At 38.9% G+C, this 17,585-nt stretch overlaps 2 protein-coding genes across 2 annotated transcripts; both read right to left on the bottom strand.

Moving 5' to 3' along the window:
• Positions 1-2,787: 2,787 nt before the first annotated feature.
• Positions 2,788-5,017, bottom strand: LOC116205390 (transcription factor MYB39-like). Its single transcript, XM_031537988.1, has 4 exons — positions 4,632-5,017; positions 3,946-4,430; positions 3,362-3,553; positions 2,788-2,994 (listed from the first exon to the last, which is right to left on the bottom strand). Exons 1-3 carry the CDS (start codon positions 4,895-4,897, stop codon positions 3,369-3,371), a joined length of 936 nt encoding a protein of 311 aa, XP_031393848.1. The 5' UTR covers positions 4,898-5,017; the 3' UTR covers positions 2,788-2,994; positions 3,362-3,368.
• A 4,381-nt stretch (positions 5,018-9,398) lies between these two features.
• On the bottom strand, positions 9,399-16,552 carry LOC116204510 (ABC transporter B family member 2-like). The gene is made up of 12 exons (XM_031536634.1): positions 16,073-16,552; positions 15,436-15,490; positions 15,088-15,263; positions 13,833-14,033; positions 13,472-13,731; positions 12,758-13,298; positions 12,300-12,679; positions 11,792-12,207; positions 11,261-11,502; positions 10,889-11,136; positions 10,375-10,787; positions 9,399-10,246 (listed from the first exon to the last, which is right to left on the bottom strand). The coding sequence occupies exons 1-12, from the start codon at positions 16,367-16,369 to the stop codon at positions 9,699-9,701; spliced, it is 3,777 nt and encodes a 1,258-aa protein (XP_031392494.1). The 5' UTR covers positions 16,370-16,552; the 3' UTR covers positions 9,399-9,698.
• Between the last annotated feature and the right edge of the window lie 1,033 nt (positions 16,553-17,585).

Here is a 17,585-nt window from a genome sequence, read left to right as displayed (position 1 = left end):
ATTCTCATCTAAGTATTGGAGAGAAAAATCGAGATTCCCTCCTATTCTTCCCATTTTTTCAGGTCACTTGAGGCTTGTGCTCCGCAAATGATTAAGATTCAAAAATCGAAATCATAACATAAAAGTCATCACATCGGTTGTTTTCTACCACATCGAGAAGTGACAATTCTTACAATAAGAAATGAAGCAAACCTCAACTTGGGAGTGGTGCATACCCCTCACGGCAAGTTGCAGGGCCCGGCGCTGTTGAGTCGCGCAGTAGGATTACCTTGTGATGACCGCGACCCTCCTTGCGAAAGATACACAATAATATCGCTCTGGGGATATCACAAGCTAAGTTTCTGCTTCTCAACTTTTGTTCTCATCATCGATCAAAAAGAAAATTTTGATATTTGAAATTTAAATCAATGTTTGCTTTGTGAATTTTGCCATAAATCCGATGAATTCCCTTCAATTTCGTCGCATCACAATTTTTTAACTTTTCTTGCAAAATTTTATCTATTAAGAGAAGAAAAGTTTTTGTTTGATGAAATAAAATATTGAGCTTTCCAATTCGATAGTTGGATATTCATTACTCGAATCCTTACATCTAGTTATTCATTGAGCCTAAATTTTCATCACGAAATACATTGTTTATCTCTCGAGGATTAAGAATTTGAAAAATACTGAGCGACTGGGGGGCTACAACATATTTTCCTCTAGCTCGAAATCTGTCAACGATGCTGACATCTCACCCTCGATGATCTTAGACTCTTCGCTATCAACATAAGGGACATGTGACGAACTTGATCATCGTTGCGAAAATAATTGCACCCTCGAGTTGATCGTGGATCAATCCATCCATTGTGCAAGAAAAAGAACCACCATAACATGTCAAGCGTTGACCTCTCACATCACTCAACGACCCATGCGTCACTCGAGGACCCCTACTTGAGGCAATCATTCTCATAAATGAAAAGGCTTTCATCTAATCTTTCTTGCAGGTTGAGAATAAACTTTACCTTTGACAAGATGCTCACGTCACGTGACTACCGCCAACTCTCTAAGGACCTTGGCCTCTGATTTCTACACTTGTAGATTAAGGGGTCTTCGCTTTCTATAGCGAAGAATCCCGATAAGCCGTCGCTTTCTATAACAAAGGGGCTCTCGTTTTCAATTGCATAGGTTTTCTCATTTCTCGTTGAAGACCACGTTCCTCGCTTTTTACACCCAGGATACGGTGGCTTTCGCTTTCTACAGCAAATGGTCCTTGCTTTCTACAACATGGGGATTCCTCACATCCGTTTGGGGATCACGACCATCGTTTTCCACAACGTTGGATCTTGGCACTTACTTTCTACAACAAAGGGTCTATCGCTTTCTACACCATTTGATCTCTTTATCTCCGCATAGAGGACCATGAACTTTGCTTTCTACAGCAATGGAATATTGGAGTTTGCTTTCTACAGCGAAGGCCCCTTTACTTTCTATAGCGACGAAATTCCTCGCATCAAAGGACACAACAGACTCAGTGCACAGCGTCACTCCAGCCACAACATGAAAAGACCATCGCCTACGATGTGACATCAACAACGACATTGATCTACTCCCGGGACATCTCGATCGAGCTCAAGGGAGTGGGGGGCTTATATTAGGGGTTAGAAAATTGGCCCGACCCATTCAGCTCGACTTACCATCTTGGGGCCACATTGATACTCCAGATTGGATAACTAAATCCTATTGAGTATATTTTCTTATTTATATCTCCTAATATTTCTAGCAAATACATCAACTTGTTATTTATTATCAAATATTATGCACATATTACGATATCCCGATACACATATCTCGATACAAATATCTTGGGACTCTTATAAATGGCTTTCCATGTACCTCTCAATCTTAAGTTCAATACTTCTACCTTTCTTCAATACATTCTCATTCAAGTATCGGAGAGGAAAATCGAGATTTCCTCATGTTCTTCCGCTTTTTGCAGGTCACTCGAGAGTCGTGGTCTACATGTGATTAAGGTCTGAAAATCGAGATCCTAACAATAACCACACTAAATAGTTATGGTGCGAATATAGTGTGTAATTTTGAAAACTGTCGCGGTGTGGTGTAATTTTACAAAAAAAAAAAAGCCACATATAAAAACCACACTGCAACTTTTATTTATATATATATATATATGTATGTATGTATATTAATATAGGACCATTATTATTCTCGATTACTTAGCCCATAAATGATATATAGCACCATCTATTTACATTACTTTTATTAAATTAAATATGGGGTTGTTATATTATTTGATTTTATGTATTATTTAGAATAAATTTAATTTCTTTTAAATTAAATCTTGCCGTACGGAACGAATAACCGCAGTTTTTTGACGGCGCGGATATGATTAGCGTTTTTCAATACTGCCACGGATGCCGCACAATTGTGGCGTTTTGTTTTTTGTCACGATGCAGTTATGGTTTTCACATTAACGGCACATTAACCACTCCATTGCCATCCCTATTTACATATGCTCTATAAAATTTCCAAGACTTAGTGGTTCGTTTCCACAATTAATTCAAAAGCTAAACTGATAAGTTGTGAAATCTAAATTTGATATGAACACGTAATTTTCTTCAATGGGACCACTATAAAATTGTTTTCTTTTTCTATTATTTTATGTTATTTTATATATATATATGATTCTCAACATTCCCTTTCCCAATTAGTAACCAACCAAGAAGGCAGCACTTTGAGCATAAATTGCGAGAAAAATAGTACGAGCTAGATTGAGCTATTAGTTAATGTATATAGATATATTGAAAGAAAAGGGAAAATTCTATAAGCCCCATAGAATCATATATAATGATTACACGATGAAAAGTTCCTCAAGCCTTTTAGGTTTAATGGAGTGAATGAGAGTGGGCAAAACTAATTAAGCCCAAATTATCACAAAAAATATAATAATAATCAGCTTGCTAATTTCCTCCCGCATAATACTTAATTGATTCTTTCCTGCAAAAAGAAAAGTTTATGGATCTATGAGTACATAATATTCTCCTTTAATATATATATATATGTAATAGTTGAATTAATTTAAAGTCGGAAAAAAGAAAGAAAAAGAAAATGATCGAGAACATGCGCATATATACTTTTTCAGCCATATATCATATCATTGTATCCAAAACAAAAATATGTTAAAATAAAATTTATGTACATGACTTATAAAAGGTATCCAAAACAAAAATCTTTCATGTATGCGAAAGGTGCACTGTCACAGTTAACTAATTGTTTTATGTAAGAAGAAATAAACTAATATGTACGACACCGAAAAAAAAGAATAATACGAAATCCAACTGGAAATTACATATATATGGTATACCGTAATATTATTCCAGGAAATCCCTCAAGAAGGAGGCGCAAGTATCATCATCCATGAGTTTCTCTAAGTCCTCAAATGGGTCAATGGATGCATTTGATGATTTGGTTAAGGACCTGCTGCCCGTCGTCCGGGTGCACTCAGTACTTTCTTTGAAGCTCCATGGCGCCCACATTGCAGGAAGTTCTAAACTTCCTAAATGTTCCAAATAATGATAAACCGAATCAGTAATAATATATTTGGACTTGGAAATGTACATGATTTTCTCTCTCTCTCTCGTTATATATATATATATATATATATACGAATCATTATTTTTTAAAATCTAAATGAGAAAATCAAGAGAGGGTATAGTGCAATGGTGCATTTCTCGTCTGGTGATCAAGAGTTCTCAAGTTTAATATCTAGTGGGACTACCTGTGCCCCTTTACTAGATATTTATGATTTCTATTTCAATGTACTAGGCTCATAGGCCTCTTTTTTAGCCGAAAAAAATAAAATCTCAAAGAGGACAGCATTATATATGTATATATATATATTGTTGAATATACGTTAAATAATTCAAAATAAAACTTGTAAAAGCTCACCTGGTTCAGAGGTTGCCCATGAGTTCATAATTTGGTGAAGATTAACTGGATTAGGGTTTACTGAAGATCCTGGCATGATATTATTCTGGGATGCTGATGAGTAATTGGCTGTGTTACTGTAAGGTCCTAAAAGTGTACTATGATTAGCACTACAATCCATAGTAGGAGTCGTGTTTGGGCTTATGAATTGCAGGAGGTTGTGAGCTAGTTGGATTTTCGTCAGTTCGGTGGCAATAATTTGTTCCCAAGGAGTACTACTCATCACTGAAGAACTGCCTAGATTATCATTGTTGTTTGGTCCCTGCAGAGATTGCGCAATGATTAGGTTCACAAGGAGATCATTGGGAATTTGGTTCGCCAGAATCGGCTTGTGAGTCTTTGGGTCGATGCCCTTCTGGAGCAGCTTCTTCCTCAAGTGCGTGTTCCAGTGGTTCTTGATTTCATTGTCAGTCCTCCCGGGAAGATGGGATGCGATTTTTGCCCACCTGTATATATCAAAGAAATATTGGATTTTTTTTTTCGATTACAAAACATTGGTGTGTTTATACCTCTAGATATGTATATGTATATCTATGGTTTCCTCCTAAAACACAGGATCCAAATCTGCCCAGCTACAACTAATCGATCATTAAAGTGACAACGTTGAATGACAGCATGAAAATTTGAGTGGAGTAAGAAGGACTTACTTGTTTCCGACAATCGAGTGAAGGTGGACGATGAGCCTCTCCTCTTCTTCGGAGAAGTTTCCTCGCTTAATATCGGGTCTCAGGTAATTCATCCATCTCAGCCTGCAGCTCTTTCCGCACCTGTTGAGCCCTGCGAGCCGTGGCAGTGCCCTCCAACTTCCATGGCCATGTTTACTCACATACTCACTCAGCTTCTCATCTTCTTCAGGTGTCCATGGCCCTCTCTTCACCCCATTTTCCTCTGCACGACATGGTGGTCGACCCATTTGATCTATCGAACTGCGTGTCTATAGCTACCGCTATCTCGAGGCAATATGTTTGTGCAGCTCGAGAGATTTAGTATAACTTTACAATCAGTCATATGATTGGAATGATAAGCATTGCTGGTTCCGAGAAGATTGAGGTGCAGATAGGGCTGATTCGGGTTTGTTTTTATAAGTGCATGGGGGAGACATACATATATTATTCAAAATGGCGAGGTCATTGTCACTGATTTCATGTTGGTTCAATGTGACAGCACATGTGACGAAAATAGTGAGAAAGATTGTAACATGTATATGCTCCAGCCCCAACTAATTAAACGTTTATTAAAATATAATATTGATCAGGCAGAATATATAGGGTTCGTAGCTAGCTAGGTCAGGCAGCTTGTCGTGAGACAATAATGGTTTACTAACACCCTCATCATTCATGATACTCCAAAACCTTGTCCTTTTAACAAATAAAAAATTCTAATCCGAGGATAGGATATAATGTACGTATATCACGTTGAAGACTCGATCGATTTCAATAATTATTAGCAGGGGTACCTCTTTGATTCGAATATGCGCCAATGATTGATGGCCTCGTTTTTCCTCATTATCCTTTTCCTTACTAGCTAGCTAGGCTCATGAACATCATTCTAATCGAACAATAGAAATATTAGGGATCTACCATCGAAAAAACGAGGAAATTAGGGAAAACAAAAAGGAGGAGAAAGCCGCCGTATTTTATGATGTCAAGTTGGAAGTCCATGCAAGTAGTTTTAACTGCTCCCCAAAAAGTGGAACCTCTACGTACCAGAGAGTTTACTTCTTAATTCAAGAAGCGCATCATCAATCAATACTCAACTTGCACCTATAACATTTAATTAGTAAATTATCGTACATACATATACACATGTATGTACAAAAAGTGAGAGAGATTAATTGATATCGGGAAGATACAAATTAGATTAGTTGCCGATAGGATAAGATGCAGTATATATATTAGTTTAATTATATCAAAAGATCTAAATCTTCGCTACGGTTAACCAAAAGTCGGATTTTGGAGATCTTGAAAGGGACACTTGAGGTTGACTTCATTGATCTATCAATTTTGCGCACCCATATACACACAAGGAAAAAATTAGAAAAAACACTATCATACTATCTCATGGATATACATACACATATATATGTCTGACTAACTTAGAGTTACGTGCATAAAATGCCGGTTATATACGAATATATCTTCAACCATATATATATATATATATATATTAAGCAGTAGATCATCGCTGAAGCAATACACAGAAACCACTATTAAGTTTACATTAAAAAAAGAAACTAATATTAAGCATCATATGGAAGTATTTAAACATGTTCACAAACAAATTAAGAGAGAAATCACTGAATTATAAATTCAAAGTTGATTATTATCCTTGTTATTACATATTCAAAATTTTCTTTTATTTTTTTGAAAAGTTTCAATAGCAAGCCTGCGAAAAGGGAAAATAACTAAAGGGTAATACCGAGGGAGGAATTCAAATGAAGAATGGTTTTTGGGTGAATTAAATGAAATAAGTCAGTTACAAATATGACCTCAGCCGCAGATGTTCGGTTAGTTTTTTTCTCATATATATATATATATCTCAAGATTACTTCCACAAGCATCATAGAGATTCAACGATTGGTCTAATTACGCTAATTATATTCTTCTCCTTATGCACGACCAAACATTCACCAAACCAAATGAGATTATTGTCCCCAGTGGCCAATATTAATCAGAACAATTAGAAACACGTGCATTATTATTATTATTATTTAGCATATATACGAACTCGCGCTTGGCGACATCTGACATTTACTGAATTGATATATATATCAAACTGCTAGTCTATGAAATTCATCAATATATACGACATAAATACTTCTAATATATTTAACTCTTATTCACTTTCATTCCATCTGAGTTTATACGATTTTTATTTCAGAATCATAAGAGACTAAGTAGTTCATGATTATAAAATGCAAAAAAATGATTTTTTTTTGGTTGAAATGTTCTCTCTTTTTTTTCTGGTATTTTTTGAAATGTTCTTTGAACATATTAATGTGAACGATTTCTTTTATTCAAGTAGTTCCTAAATCTAAATCTTGGCCAAAAAATGGGGAAAAAAATTGGCTCCTAATTCCACTCAATTTTTATTATTTTGATTTTATTTAAGTTTCCAAGTATTTCTTTTAGCATAATTCACTTTTCGACATATTATATATATATATATATATATTATAACAGACAAATTAACAGAGATGATATTGTGTTGATGCATAAAAGAAAATTTAAAATTGCTAGTTGTTGAATACTTTGAAGTTGGAAATATAAATTTTCGTGTTGTTAAATATTCCAGAACTCGCCAATCTCATCCTCTTGTCTAATATTCAGTACCATTTTTAAGGATTTTTAATGACTGTTGAAACATTATTAGTTGTTATGATGTTATATATAACTGCTCATAGTGCAAATTTACATATTTAACTCCATTTGGACAATATAATATCATAAAACGTGCAAATTCTCCTCTTTTTGTACCATCATAATTTCGTTTTATATAATAATTTCTTTATTACTTTTGCTATTAATTGGTGGATCCTATATATTTGGGCTTTGACCAAATGTATATTATCGTCCAACTTTAATTTTCTTTTTATTCCTGTGCAAAATCAGGTGTAAGATAATATTGCCGTGGTAGGGGTTCTAATTTTGTCAACCTCCTGACCTCAATTGGTTCTAATCGCAAGTCATCAGATAATAAAATAATTGAAATAATATCTATCTAGAAAAATAAAAAGACCAATCAAGTCAAAGTAAAAGATCTAACAAACTATTCACCCAAAAAAAAACAAGAAGAAAAGATCTAACTAGCTAAAGGCGGGGATGGATTTTCAGTTTGACGACAGCCATCTTTGATCTTTGATATAATATCTCTTATTGGAAGTTCACTTCTCTGACTTGGTTTCCCGAAGAAAAACCAGATGACTTAACTTGAGATTCAAAGTAGAGAGGAAATATTTCACCCAAAATAGAGAAGAAATGAATAAAATAATTATCATAAGTATTGAAGAATTTTCATGTTGAACATTCATTTCTGTAGCGAGGACTAACGAGTTTTCTTGATATTCTCAGTTGAGTTCTAATGAATCTTTAACTTTTTCTTTTTTCTTTTACGCACTACTTACTGCCTAATATTCAAAAGTCAACATAGAGATTTGAGTTGGGTCATACTATGAAAAGATAAAACTCTTATATACATAAAAAAATTTTATTCCCAATACTCGAATCTGAAATTTCAAGGATATAAACTTGAAAATTAATGAAATGGAATTGTAATGTCCTAGAAACTTCTGCAGCATTAAGTACGTTGGTCCAGTTGATCAGGTTGTGTTTGGTACAACAAAATTTGATTTTAAACGGTTTGTCATCTCCTAGTTTTTCTAACGGTTTTGTTTGAGATTAAAGAACACAGCTGACCATATATTTCTCCAAACAATGACAACGCCATCTTACACTAATTTTCTTACCACTTCATTAAATTAAGAAAAAATAGTAACGTACAACACGTTTTATTTTTATTTTTTTCACACTGCAGCATAAATTCAAATTATTTCCTTGTACAACACAAATTTTTTTTTTTCATCGCACAACATGTTCATATTTCGTCAAGAAAATGGCGGGAATGCTGACGAATAGCTTGATCGGGGGCGGTTTTGCAACAAATAAGAATTTAAGGGCATAAACAAAGAAAATAAAATTGAAATATAAAAAAAAAACGAAAATGCCGTTTGGATCGGAGGAGGCGGTGGGGGTGGCCTGATCGAGGTCGCCGACATGATCAAAGCACACCGGCAACCCCAATCGGGGGGTGGGCGGCCAATGGGGGGCACCCCAAGCCCCCGATTTGAGGGACCACGTTGATGACCCCAATCGAGAGTTGGGCAGACCCGCTGACCGTCTACATCGTGGTCAAACTATACCAGCAATCCCTATCGAGGGGTGGGCGACCGGTAGGGCTGCCCCCACCGCCCCCTCCAGTAATTGGATTTTGCTTTTTTTAAATAAAAAATATTCAAAATTTATTTTCTTTATTTTTGCCCCTAAATTCTTATTTGTTACAAAATTCCCCCAAACAAACTGTCACGTTAGTATATTGTCCATTCCCGCCTTTTTTTGACGAAATTAGAACGGAATGCTATGCGGTGAAAAAAATAAAATTTTCGTGTTGTATAGAGAAATAATTTAAATTTGTGCTGCAGCGTGAAAAAAAAAAATGTGTAGTACGTTGCTATTTTTCCTTAAATTAATATATTTCTCTTTTCACTTCATATATTTCCCCAAACAAGGTCTTCAACAAGGTATATTGATCATAGAACTTTGAGCTGTCGGTTAGTCATCCGCATCCAGAGATAGAATTCTTTTCGGATCTCAAGTCGATCAACCAATTCATATCGAGCTAATGCGAGGAATCCCGAGTTTGATATATACAGAGAGATTTGAATCCAGCCCTCTAAGACTAGCACGCATATTTCACCAAAGCATACACTCTGTGATATTATTGTCACACATGAAACCCATTAATTTCTTATTCACAAACGAATACATACAGAGGTTAATAGTATACCCAAAGAGGCAAAAAAAAGAAAAAATCGAAGCGTATTGGCGTAAAACTAAGGAAGCAACCTTGAATGAATCATCTGACCGCACGTATTCTCTCGTTCTGTTTTCCTTTTTCTATCGTTATTCTTGTCGACGAGGAAGTCCCGATCCGTTTTACTAGTACTGTTGTCGCTGTTGCTGGAGGCTAATCAACTTGAAGTACGCCCCATCCCTATTCTCCACGAGGCTAGAATGCGTCCCTTGCTCGATTATCTTACCGTCTTGTATCACTGAGATTTGATCTGCATTCTTAATGGTCGATAGCCTATGCGCCACCATGACAGTCGTCCGGTTGCTCATCAGCCTGTCGAGTGCTTGCTGCACGACCCGCTCCGACTCTACATCTAGGGCACTAGTTGCCTCGTCGAGTAGCAAAATCTCAGGGTTCTTAAGAACCGCCCTAGCAATGGCCACCCTCTGCTTCTGTCCACCCGAGAGTTGGACCCCGCGTTCCCCGACTTTCGTGGAGTAGCCCTCTGGAAGGGCACTTATGAAGCTATGGGCGTTTGCAAGCTTAGCTGCTTCAATCACCTCCCCTTCAGAGGCTCCTTCTTTCCCGTAGAGGATATTTTCATAGATTGATGTTGCAAAGAGTGCTGGCTCTTGTTGGACTAAACCGATGTGCTTTCGCAGTGACTTCAGCTTCAGTCTCTTGATGTCTTTCCCTGCGAGAAGAAAAAAGTATTAACTTTAATTGCTTAACTGCCAAGCTTTCATTATTTCGCACGCAAGAAAAAAGCCAGTAATTAGATTTGTTCTCAGATCGTTGAGCTTAGGTTAGGCAGCTTATTACCATCAATCATCACTTTCCCAGAAGTTGGGTCATAGAACCGAAGGATGAGAGCAAGCACTGAGCTTTTTCCTGAGCCGCTCTGCCCCACCAATGCCATGCTCTTGCCTGAGCGGACCTTGAGATCAAAGTCCCGGAAAATGACAACATCGGGTCTCGAGGGGTAGCTAAAGTGGACTCCCCTCAGCTCGATTGTGCCCTCCACAACAGCCAGTTCCTCCCCGACATCGCCCATCACCTCGGTCTTTCTATCCAAAACTTCAAAGACGGATGCCACCATTTGATTCCCTTTTAGAAGGTCTGGTGCCATGGCCAAGGTCTCTCCCATTGCTAATGCTGTCACGATAAGCACCATGAATGATTTCATGACCGACTTGAAGCTAGCCAGCTCCTTTCCCATCAAAACCGAGCCATACCTATGTAAATTTTAAAAAAGGTAGTGTTAAAAAGTCGTCGGGCGATGCATAAAAGAGCATACTGAAGAGGCTTAGAATACGGGTTAGGAGGCTAGAAGTACCATAAGGCAAGGCCATAAGCAGAGAAGATGAAGAACTGGGAGATGCCATAGAATATTCCCGCCATCTGGCCCCGACTAAAAGAACGTCTTGAAGGCTCAATGAGCTCTCGGGAGTAAAGGTCAAGAACCTTATCTTCAGCGCAGAATGCTGCCACGGTGCGAATATTACTGACAGCCTCGCCAGCTAACATATTGGCCCTTAGATATGCTTTGCTCAGATCACCACCGTAGCCTCTCATGAAGAGTTTCTGATACATTCACAAAGGATCACACATTTCGACGTGGTTAGTGATGTTCTGTTACTGCTAACTCGTTCTGCTTTTGGGTTTGAACTTAAGTAAGTCGAAAGAAAAACATATATATATAAGGTACCTCACTTATGTGACCGCTGATGACTAAGGGGTAAGTAGCAATGACCACAAGTGTTATCCTCCAGTTCAGGATGAAGGCTATGATGAATGATCCAACGATCAAACCCAGATTCTGCAGAAGGATGGTTGCACGATCAACTACTACAGTTCTTAAGAGAGTTGCATCCGTCTCCAGGCGTGACGAGAGCATCCCGCTAGCATTATTCATATCATCGAACCACCCGATTTCATTTTTCAGGATGGCTGCAGATCAATGTCCAAAGAAAGGTCAGTTATAGAAATGTCTATAAAAATCTAAATGTTTGATTCTCAAGAAGACGGAAGATGAAGCCGGAATTGGCCACGTTGCTCGACGAACATATATGATCAGGCTTTTCTAAGTCAGTTAATTCTAAGAAGAATCCAGAAGGAACCCACATGGGTATTTTTGACGCGGTAAAAACCGAAGTTTTGAAAAATTAATGGTATCAGCCAGGACGTTGAATCGGCGAAAACTGACAACTGGAATGATAAAAAGAAATTGGTTGCGTACCTGCAAACATTCTTTCACGGACGCGAAGAGTGAGCCGCTCACCCATGATACCGAAAGAGCAGTGAGCGATGCCGTGAACGATCACAGTGATCACCGCAGCCCCGCAGAAGAGCAGTGAAATCTTCTTGACCTCATGCTGAGTCGTCTCCCAGCCCATGTAATAAGACACGAGGGCTTGGGAGACTCCAAGGGCAAACAGCGGCATCTGAGCTCCGGCAATAAGGGCGCAAACCGTGCCAAACACGCCATAAACCCAGTCAGGTGCCACCATCGAGTACAGCCTTTGGGAGGAGACATGCCTCGGCTTGAAGGTCTCTCCTCCGTCGATACCAGCACGTCCGATGGAATCTTTATCAGACCGGAAACTCGCACCAAAGCTTGTTGTGGTTCGGGACAGCTCCCTCGAGTATTTTATGCTGCAGAGAAGATTAACTAATTGTTAAATGAATCCAAACAGCATTCCTCCGAGTCCGATGGATAGTTTGCTTCTGATAAGGAACCGGTGTACCTGAGAGGCCGACCCATCGTGGGGCCCTGAGAGGGATACCGCTGCAAAGGAGCGGCTTCTTGGACCTGAACAAGAGAAGCGTACACGCTGTTGGGGTTTGCCATCAGCTCATCATGGTTCCCTGTCTCGACGATCTTCCCATTTTGAACGACTGCGATCACATCTGCGTTCCTAATGGTGGAGAGCCTATGGGCGACTACAACAGTTGTTCTTCCCACCATTGCTCGGTCCAAAGCCTCCTGCACACTCTTTTCGGACTCAGCATCTAGCGCGCTCGTCGCCTCATCAAGTAATAGGATCAACGGGTTCTTGACTATCGCACGAGATATTGCGATCCTCTGCTTTTGCCCGCCGGATAGCTGTACTCCTCTCTCTCCCACCTGCAAAATTCAGTGTCTCCTCAATCCGAACTTCGAGTTTAGTTCGGTTTGCTCTTGAACATATTCATAAGGTAGTACCTGAGTTTCAAATCTGTCAGGAAGGTTGTTAATGAATGACAAAGCCTCGGACAGTTTCGCAGCATGTTGTATCTCGCCAAGGGTAGCGTCATCTTTTCCATAGAGAATGTTCTCCCTTATTGTTGTCGCGAAGAGGGCAGGCTCCTGACTAACAAGCCCAACTTTCTGCCTGAGCCACTTGAGGTCGAGCTCCCTGATATCATTCCTGTCCAATAAAATCTTTCCTGAGAGTGGCTCGTAGAACCGTTCGATCAGCGATATCACGGTGCTCTTCCCTGACCCACTCCCCCCGACAAGGGCCACGATCTTCCCCGGGGGGATCTCAAGGCTGAGCTTATCGAAGATCACCACATCGCGCCGGGATGGGTAACTGAAAGTCACGTCTTTGAACTGAATGTGGCCCTCGAGTTTGTCTAGCTTCCGACCCGTCTTTGAGCTCACTTTGCTGACAGTGCTCCTCTCAATCATCTGGAAGATGGGATAAGCCGCTGACTTGGCTCGCACGAAGGCCGAAATATCTGGTGCTGCCTGTCCTAGTGACCTGCGGAATCATCAAAACTAATTTCAGTTCATTTTTCCTGGCTCGTCCCGGGTGAAGTCGGGCTCAGTCATGCACAAAGACTATAGGCAAAAGCCAAACTTACAGGCCATTTAGGATTAAAACTCAGATGAACATATTGAGTTTTTTCAGATCAATGATAAATTCACACTTACAGGCCAGCAATGACGACATTAAGCATGGTGGTGAAAGAATCGCCTCCGTTGGCGATATTCTTGTGCACGACGATGCTTGTGAACCACACGAGGAGGGCCCATGAGAGGAAAAGCACACAGTGCAGAGAGCCGAGTCCCAATCCCTTTGCCAAGCCTGCCTTCCTCCCGTACTTGTACGTGTTTACGAGAGCCGCTCTGTATGATCTCACTGCCCGTTCTTCCCCAGCAAATGCTTGTACTGTTCTAACGTTCCCAATCACCTGTAGAAAGAAATATTTTCCATTATTCGATGAGAACTCGCTTCTCTCGTAAATCAATCTATTAGGTTACTTGGTATGGAAAAAGAAGACTACAGATTTACCTCTTCTGCTATTTCACCGGCCTTGACATAAGACTTGCGAACCCGGACAATAAGGCCAGTTGCAACATAAGCATAGATACCACCAGCCAGGGCTATTAATGGTACGATAGACAGCGTCACAAGACTGATTTGCCAAACCCTCACAAACCCGATGATAAAGCCTCCGAGGAATCGGCTTATGTAATGCATGAAGTTCCCTACCTGCATCACATCACCCACATAGTAATGAAAACATGCATGAGCGTATATATATATATATTCCGATCGACTTAACTAACCGTGCTCTTATACAATTATTATACATAGTCCTCCTGCATGCCCCGATTAGTGATATCATTTTTTCTTGAATCTTGATACTAGAAAATCAATCCTTTGTATATTTACATTTCTTCATGTGGTGCTACTTCACAACTCAGACTTCTGCCTTTGTCCTTAACCCGAATTAAATAGAATTTGCCAAATAGTGCTTCCAAGTTCCAAATGTTGCAATGTTGTCAACCATACGCATGATTGCCATAAGGCAACTGGCCGGTAGCTGGGTTCCACAAACTGAAACAGCCATCTACTTTGTTTTGTTAATATCTCATGATCGACCGGAAAACGTTCAAGTCAACATGGGATGTCTTTCTCCATGACGATATTTGAGTTCAGCAATTTACGAGAAATTGGACACCCGAAAATTTTTACAAAAATGGGCAACCCTCGAACATGAAAGGGTCGCTTTTATTGACACACCATGGGATGCACGAAATTGGTTGATTCTTTCGTGCCAATTTAAGGAAAGTGACTGAGATGTATTCCAGCTGGAAATAGATATATATATCATCAAAAAAAAAAAAGGAAGAAGAAAAGAAGGGAAATTAAAACCATAGAACCGATCTTCACCTACTTATTCAACTGAATTTTAAATGCCGACTGAGGAGGCAGAGAGTGCAGTTACTCCCTCACCCTCCATTAGAGATAAACCAGTCAGTCCCATACTCGAACATACAACACAAGCGTCAGAGCAATTGCTTGCTTTGATAGCCTTACGACCCCAAATAGTAAATTGGGGTCATATTTATTTCCTCTGCCACATCCATCCGACATTAATAAGCCTCCAATGGTCCAATTGAAAAGTGTTCGGGATTTTCACATTCCCCAAAGAAAAGACCTCACTTGTCGTGTGATTCGACTTTATCGAACATGAACCTACCAGACAATTAAGTATTTTTCTATAGTTAGGAATTGATTATGTTTTTTCTTTAGTACGAACCTTCTCGGAGAGAGCGTCTTGAACGATGATAATATCACTAGTGATGGCAGCTATGACTTCTCCGGTGGATGATTCGGTGTCAAACAGGCTGATGTCTTGACTCAGCATCGACCTCAAGTAAGCCATCCTCATCTTTGCAGCCTGCCTTTCTCCGGTGTGCATCCAACATGCTACCTCTGGATCGGATGACAAAATAATAGAAAATAATTGGATTAATTCGATGAGTGAATATTAATTGAATGGATATTAATGATATATAATTATGGTTTCTCCTGTTTCAATAATAAAATAATTCCACGTGAAAAACTTAACCCGGAAATAAAGTATTGAGTTTAGTTGAATTATTACCTATCCATGATGAGAATAATATGGCCACACTGAGGTAGACAAAATCCAGTGAGTACTGCAATATGAGATAATTAATTTCACATTATAATAAGCCATGATCCAGAAAAAAATAAAAATAAAAACATAATCTTTCCCCGGAAATATGAGAACATAATATATATATATATATATATATATATTTGGCCACGATAACATATATAACTTAAAAGAAGTGGGGAAAAAAAAAACGTTAACGTAACAAACAAGGGGCATTTCCTACTCCAAGAAGAAAACAAATAAATTAATTCCTTTGGAAATACAAATCAGACATCAAATCTTAATTTCCACTAATTGACATGTATAGGTTAGGGGCCAAAGCTGTACGTTTTGAGACAGGAATGACCTCTCCTTTGCCCCTAGTGAAGTTGCGTGGAGGATATACTTATACATGCAACAGGAACCATGTCGGCTATAGAGCGATACTACATAAGATTTGGACCGTCAGATTCAGTTTATTGTTCGATCTCGACCGCCAAACTGCGGTTCAGTTGTACCGGGAAGATCTACACATGTGAAACCACCTTCGCATATACTTACCAAAAAAAAATAAAAAAAAAACTACCTAAGCATATGTTATATGCTATATGCATATGTGTACCTTCGCAACTTTATGGGAAGCTTCTTTAGGAAAGAGGTAAGCCAGCCCGATGATGTTTATCAGCTTGCCAAAGAAGATGAAGAAGACAGGGACGGAGACGCCGTGAATGCACGCGCCCACCGATCCCACCGCCATGAGCACGTAGTCGTAGAAGTCGGCAAACGAGAACAGCTTCAGGAATGACACCTTCTGGGTCTTCTTCGTCGAGGACGGCCCTCTGTCTTCTTTGCCATTGACGACCTTATCCGAGTCCTCGGTGTCCCCGGTCTTGCCGGAGAACGAGCCTGTCTTGATCATTTTTCGAGCCCAGAAGCGATCCGAAGGAGCAAAGGAGAGGCTGCAGAGAGGGATATATGGTAATATATGATCAAAGGAAATTGAGGAATGGCAAGTTAATTAGGGAATTGGGGCAAGAAGGGAGAAGACAGCCAGAGGGAGGGAAGATAATGCCGGGGGAAGTTAGGAAGCAAGGAGTTAGATGGAGTCATTTAAGTGCAACTTATAAGTAGACTCTCTCGTGCGACACTTAGCCACGAATTAAATACAAGATAAAAATCGGAAAAAAAAAACAAATAAGAGTAAAAGTTGACTCTCTTATTAATATGACTTAGTTCAAGTAGTTTGATGTATTCTCTTTAATTAAAGAAAATTTATGCTGTGAAAGCTTTACCCCTAGTGGATCGACCAGGCTCAACTGGATTAGTCGAAGCCCAATTGAGCTTCCGGATATTAAGGTACAAATCGAAAAAAAAAAATCATTGATTTGAGTATTGTAAATGTAGAAAATTCATGATTGGAATTTGGGAGAGCTCTACCCCACAGTATGCCAATGCAGCTCAAATTGAATTAGTAAGGCCGGTTAAGTTTTTGAATTTCAGGTTGCAAACCCAAAAAAAAAATTAAGAAATCTCCCTAAGAAGAAAATTATCAATATTATGAGAGGTTGTGCTGCATTAAATTGCAAACAGTATATGTGCATAATTTATTTATATATTAAAAGCCCACTTTATTTTTTTTGACATTGGTTATCCGAATTTCACCGTCTAATCTCATGGACTATTGAACCCCTATCTAACTCGAAGGTTGAGTTATATATATAACTCAATTAGTTATATGTTTTTAATTAATTAAGGAGGAATTTACACCATTCAATCAGCTCATATAGTGTAGTTTTTTTTTTAAGGATTAAGTGAATTCCATTTAAAAACCACTGTAAAATCGAATATAGGAGAAAATGCCAATCAAATATTTCAAGAGTGGGATAAGCGGTTTACTCGGCAAACCATAAAGGAAAATAAGTGAACAAAATCACTTTTATAGAAAAACTGATACAATTGTCATTCGCTATGTTGAAACCATTAATTCAAATCACAACCTTCTAATTGCCTTTCATCATGGACTCCAATATTAATCGAAAAGGGGAAGAAACCTGTCCTTAATTCGCGATGAAATTCTACTTCGTTGCAGGAATTCCACGACAAAGTAGAGGAGACGGGATATATTGGGCCGGTAT

The sequence above is a fragment of the Punica granatum genome, chromosome 4, assembly GCF_007655135.1.
Source record: "Punica granatum isolate Tunisia-2019 chromosome 4, ASM765513v2, whole genome shotgun sequence".
Taxonomy (NCBI): domain Eukaryota; kingdom Viridiplantae; phylum Streptophyta; class Magnoliopsida; order Myrtales; family Lythraceae; genus Punica; species Punica granatum.
This window is presented reverse-complemented; position numbering and strand designations above follow the sequence as displayed.

Bases quoted from the DNA above. Each gene is read 5' to 3' on its own strand.
- LOC116205390 (XM_031537988.1), bottom strand. From the start codon at position 4,897: ATGGGTCGACCACCATGTCGTGCAGAGGAAAATGGGGTGAAGAGAGGG. The intron at 4,431-4,631 runs GTAAGTCCTTCT...TGATATATACAG, and splicing joins CACTCGATTGTCGGAAACAA to GTGGGCAAAAATCGCATCCC. The intron at 3,554-3,945 runs GTGAGCTTTTAC...TGGAACATTTAG, and splicing joins ATGGGCAACCTCTGAACCAG to GAAGTTTAGAACTTCCTGCA.
- LOC116204510 (XM_031536634.1), bottom strand. From the start codon at position 16,369: ATGATCAAGACAGGCTCGTTCTCCGGCAAGACCGGGGACACCGAGGAC. The intron at 15,264-15,435 runs GTAATAATTCAA...CATCCGATCCAG, and splicing joins ATTATTCTCATCATGGATAG to AGGTAGCATGTTGGATGCAC. The intron at 12,208-12,299 runs GTACACCGGTTC...TCTTCTCTGCAG, and splicing joins ACGATGGGTCGGCCTCTCAG to CATAAAATACTCGAGGGAGC.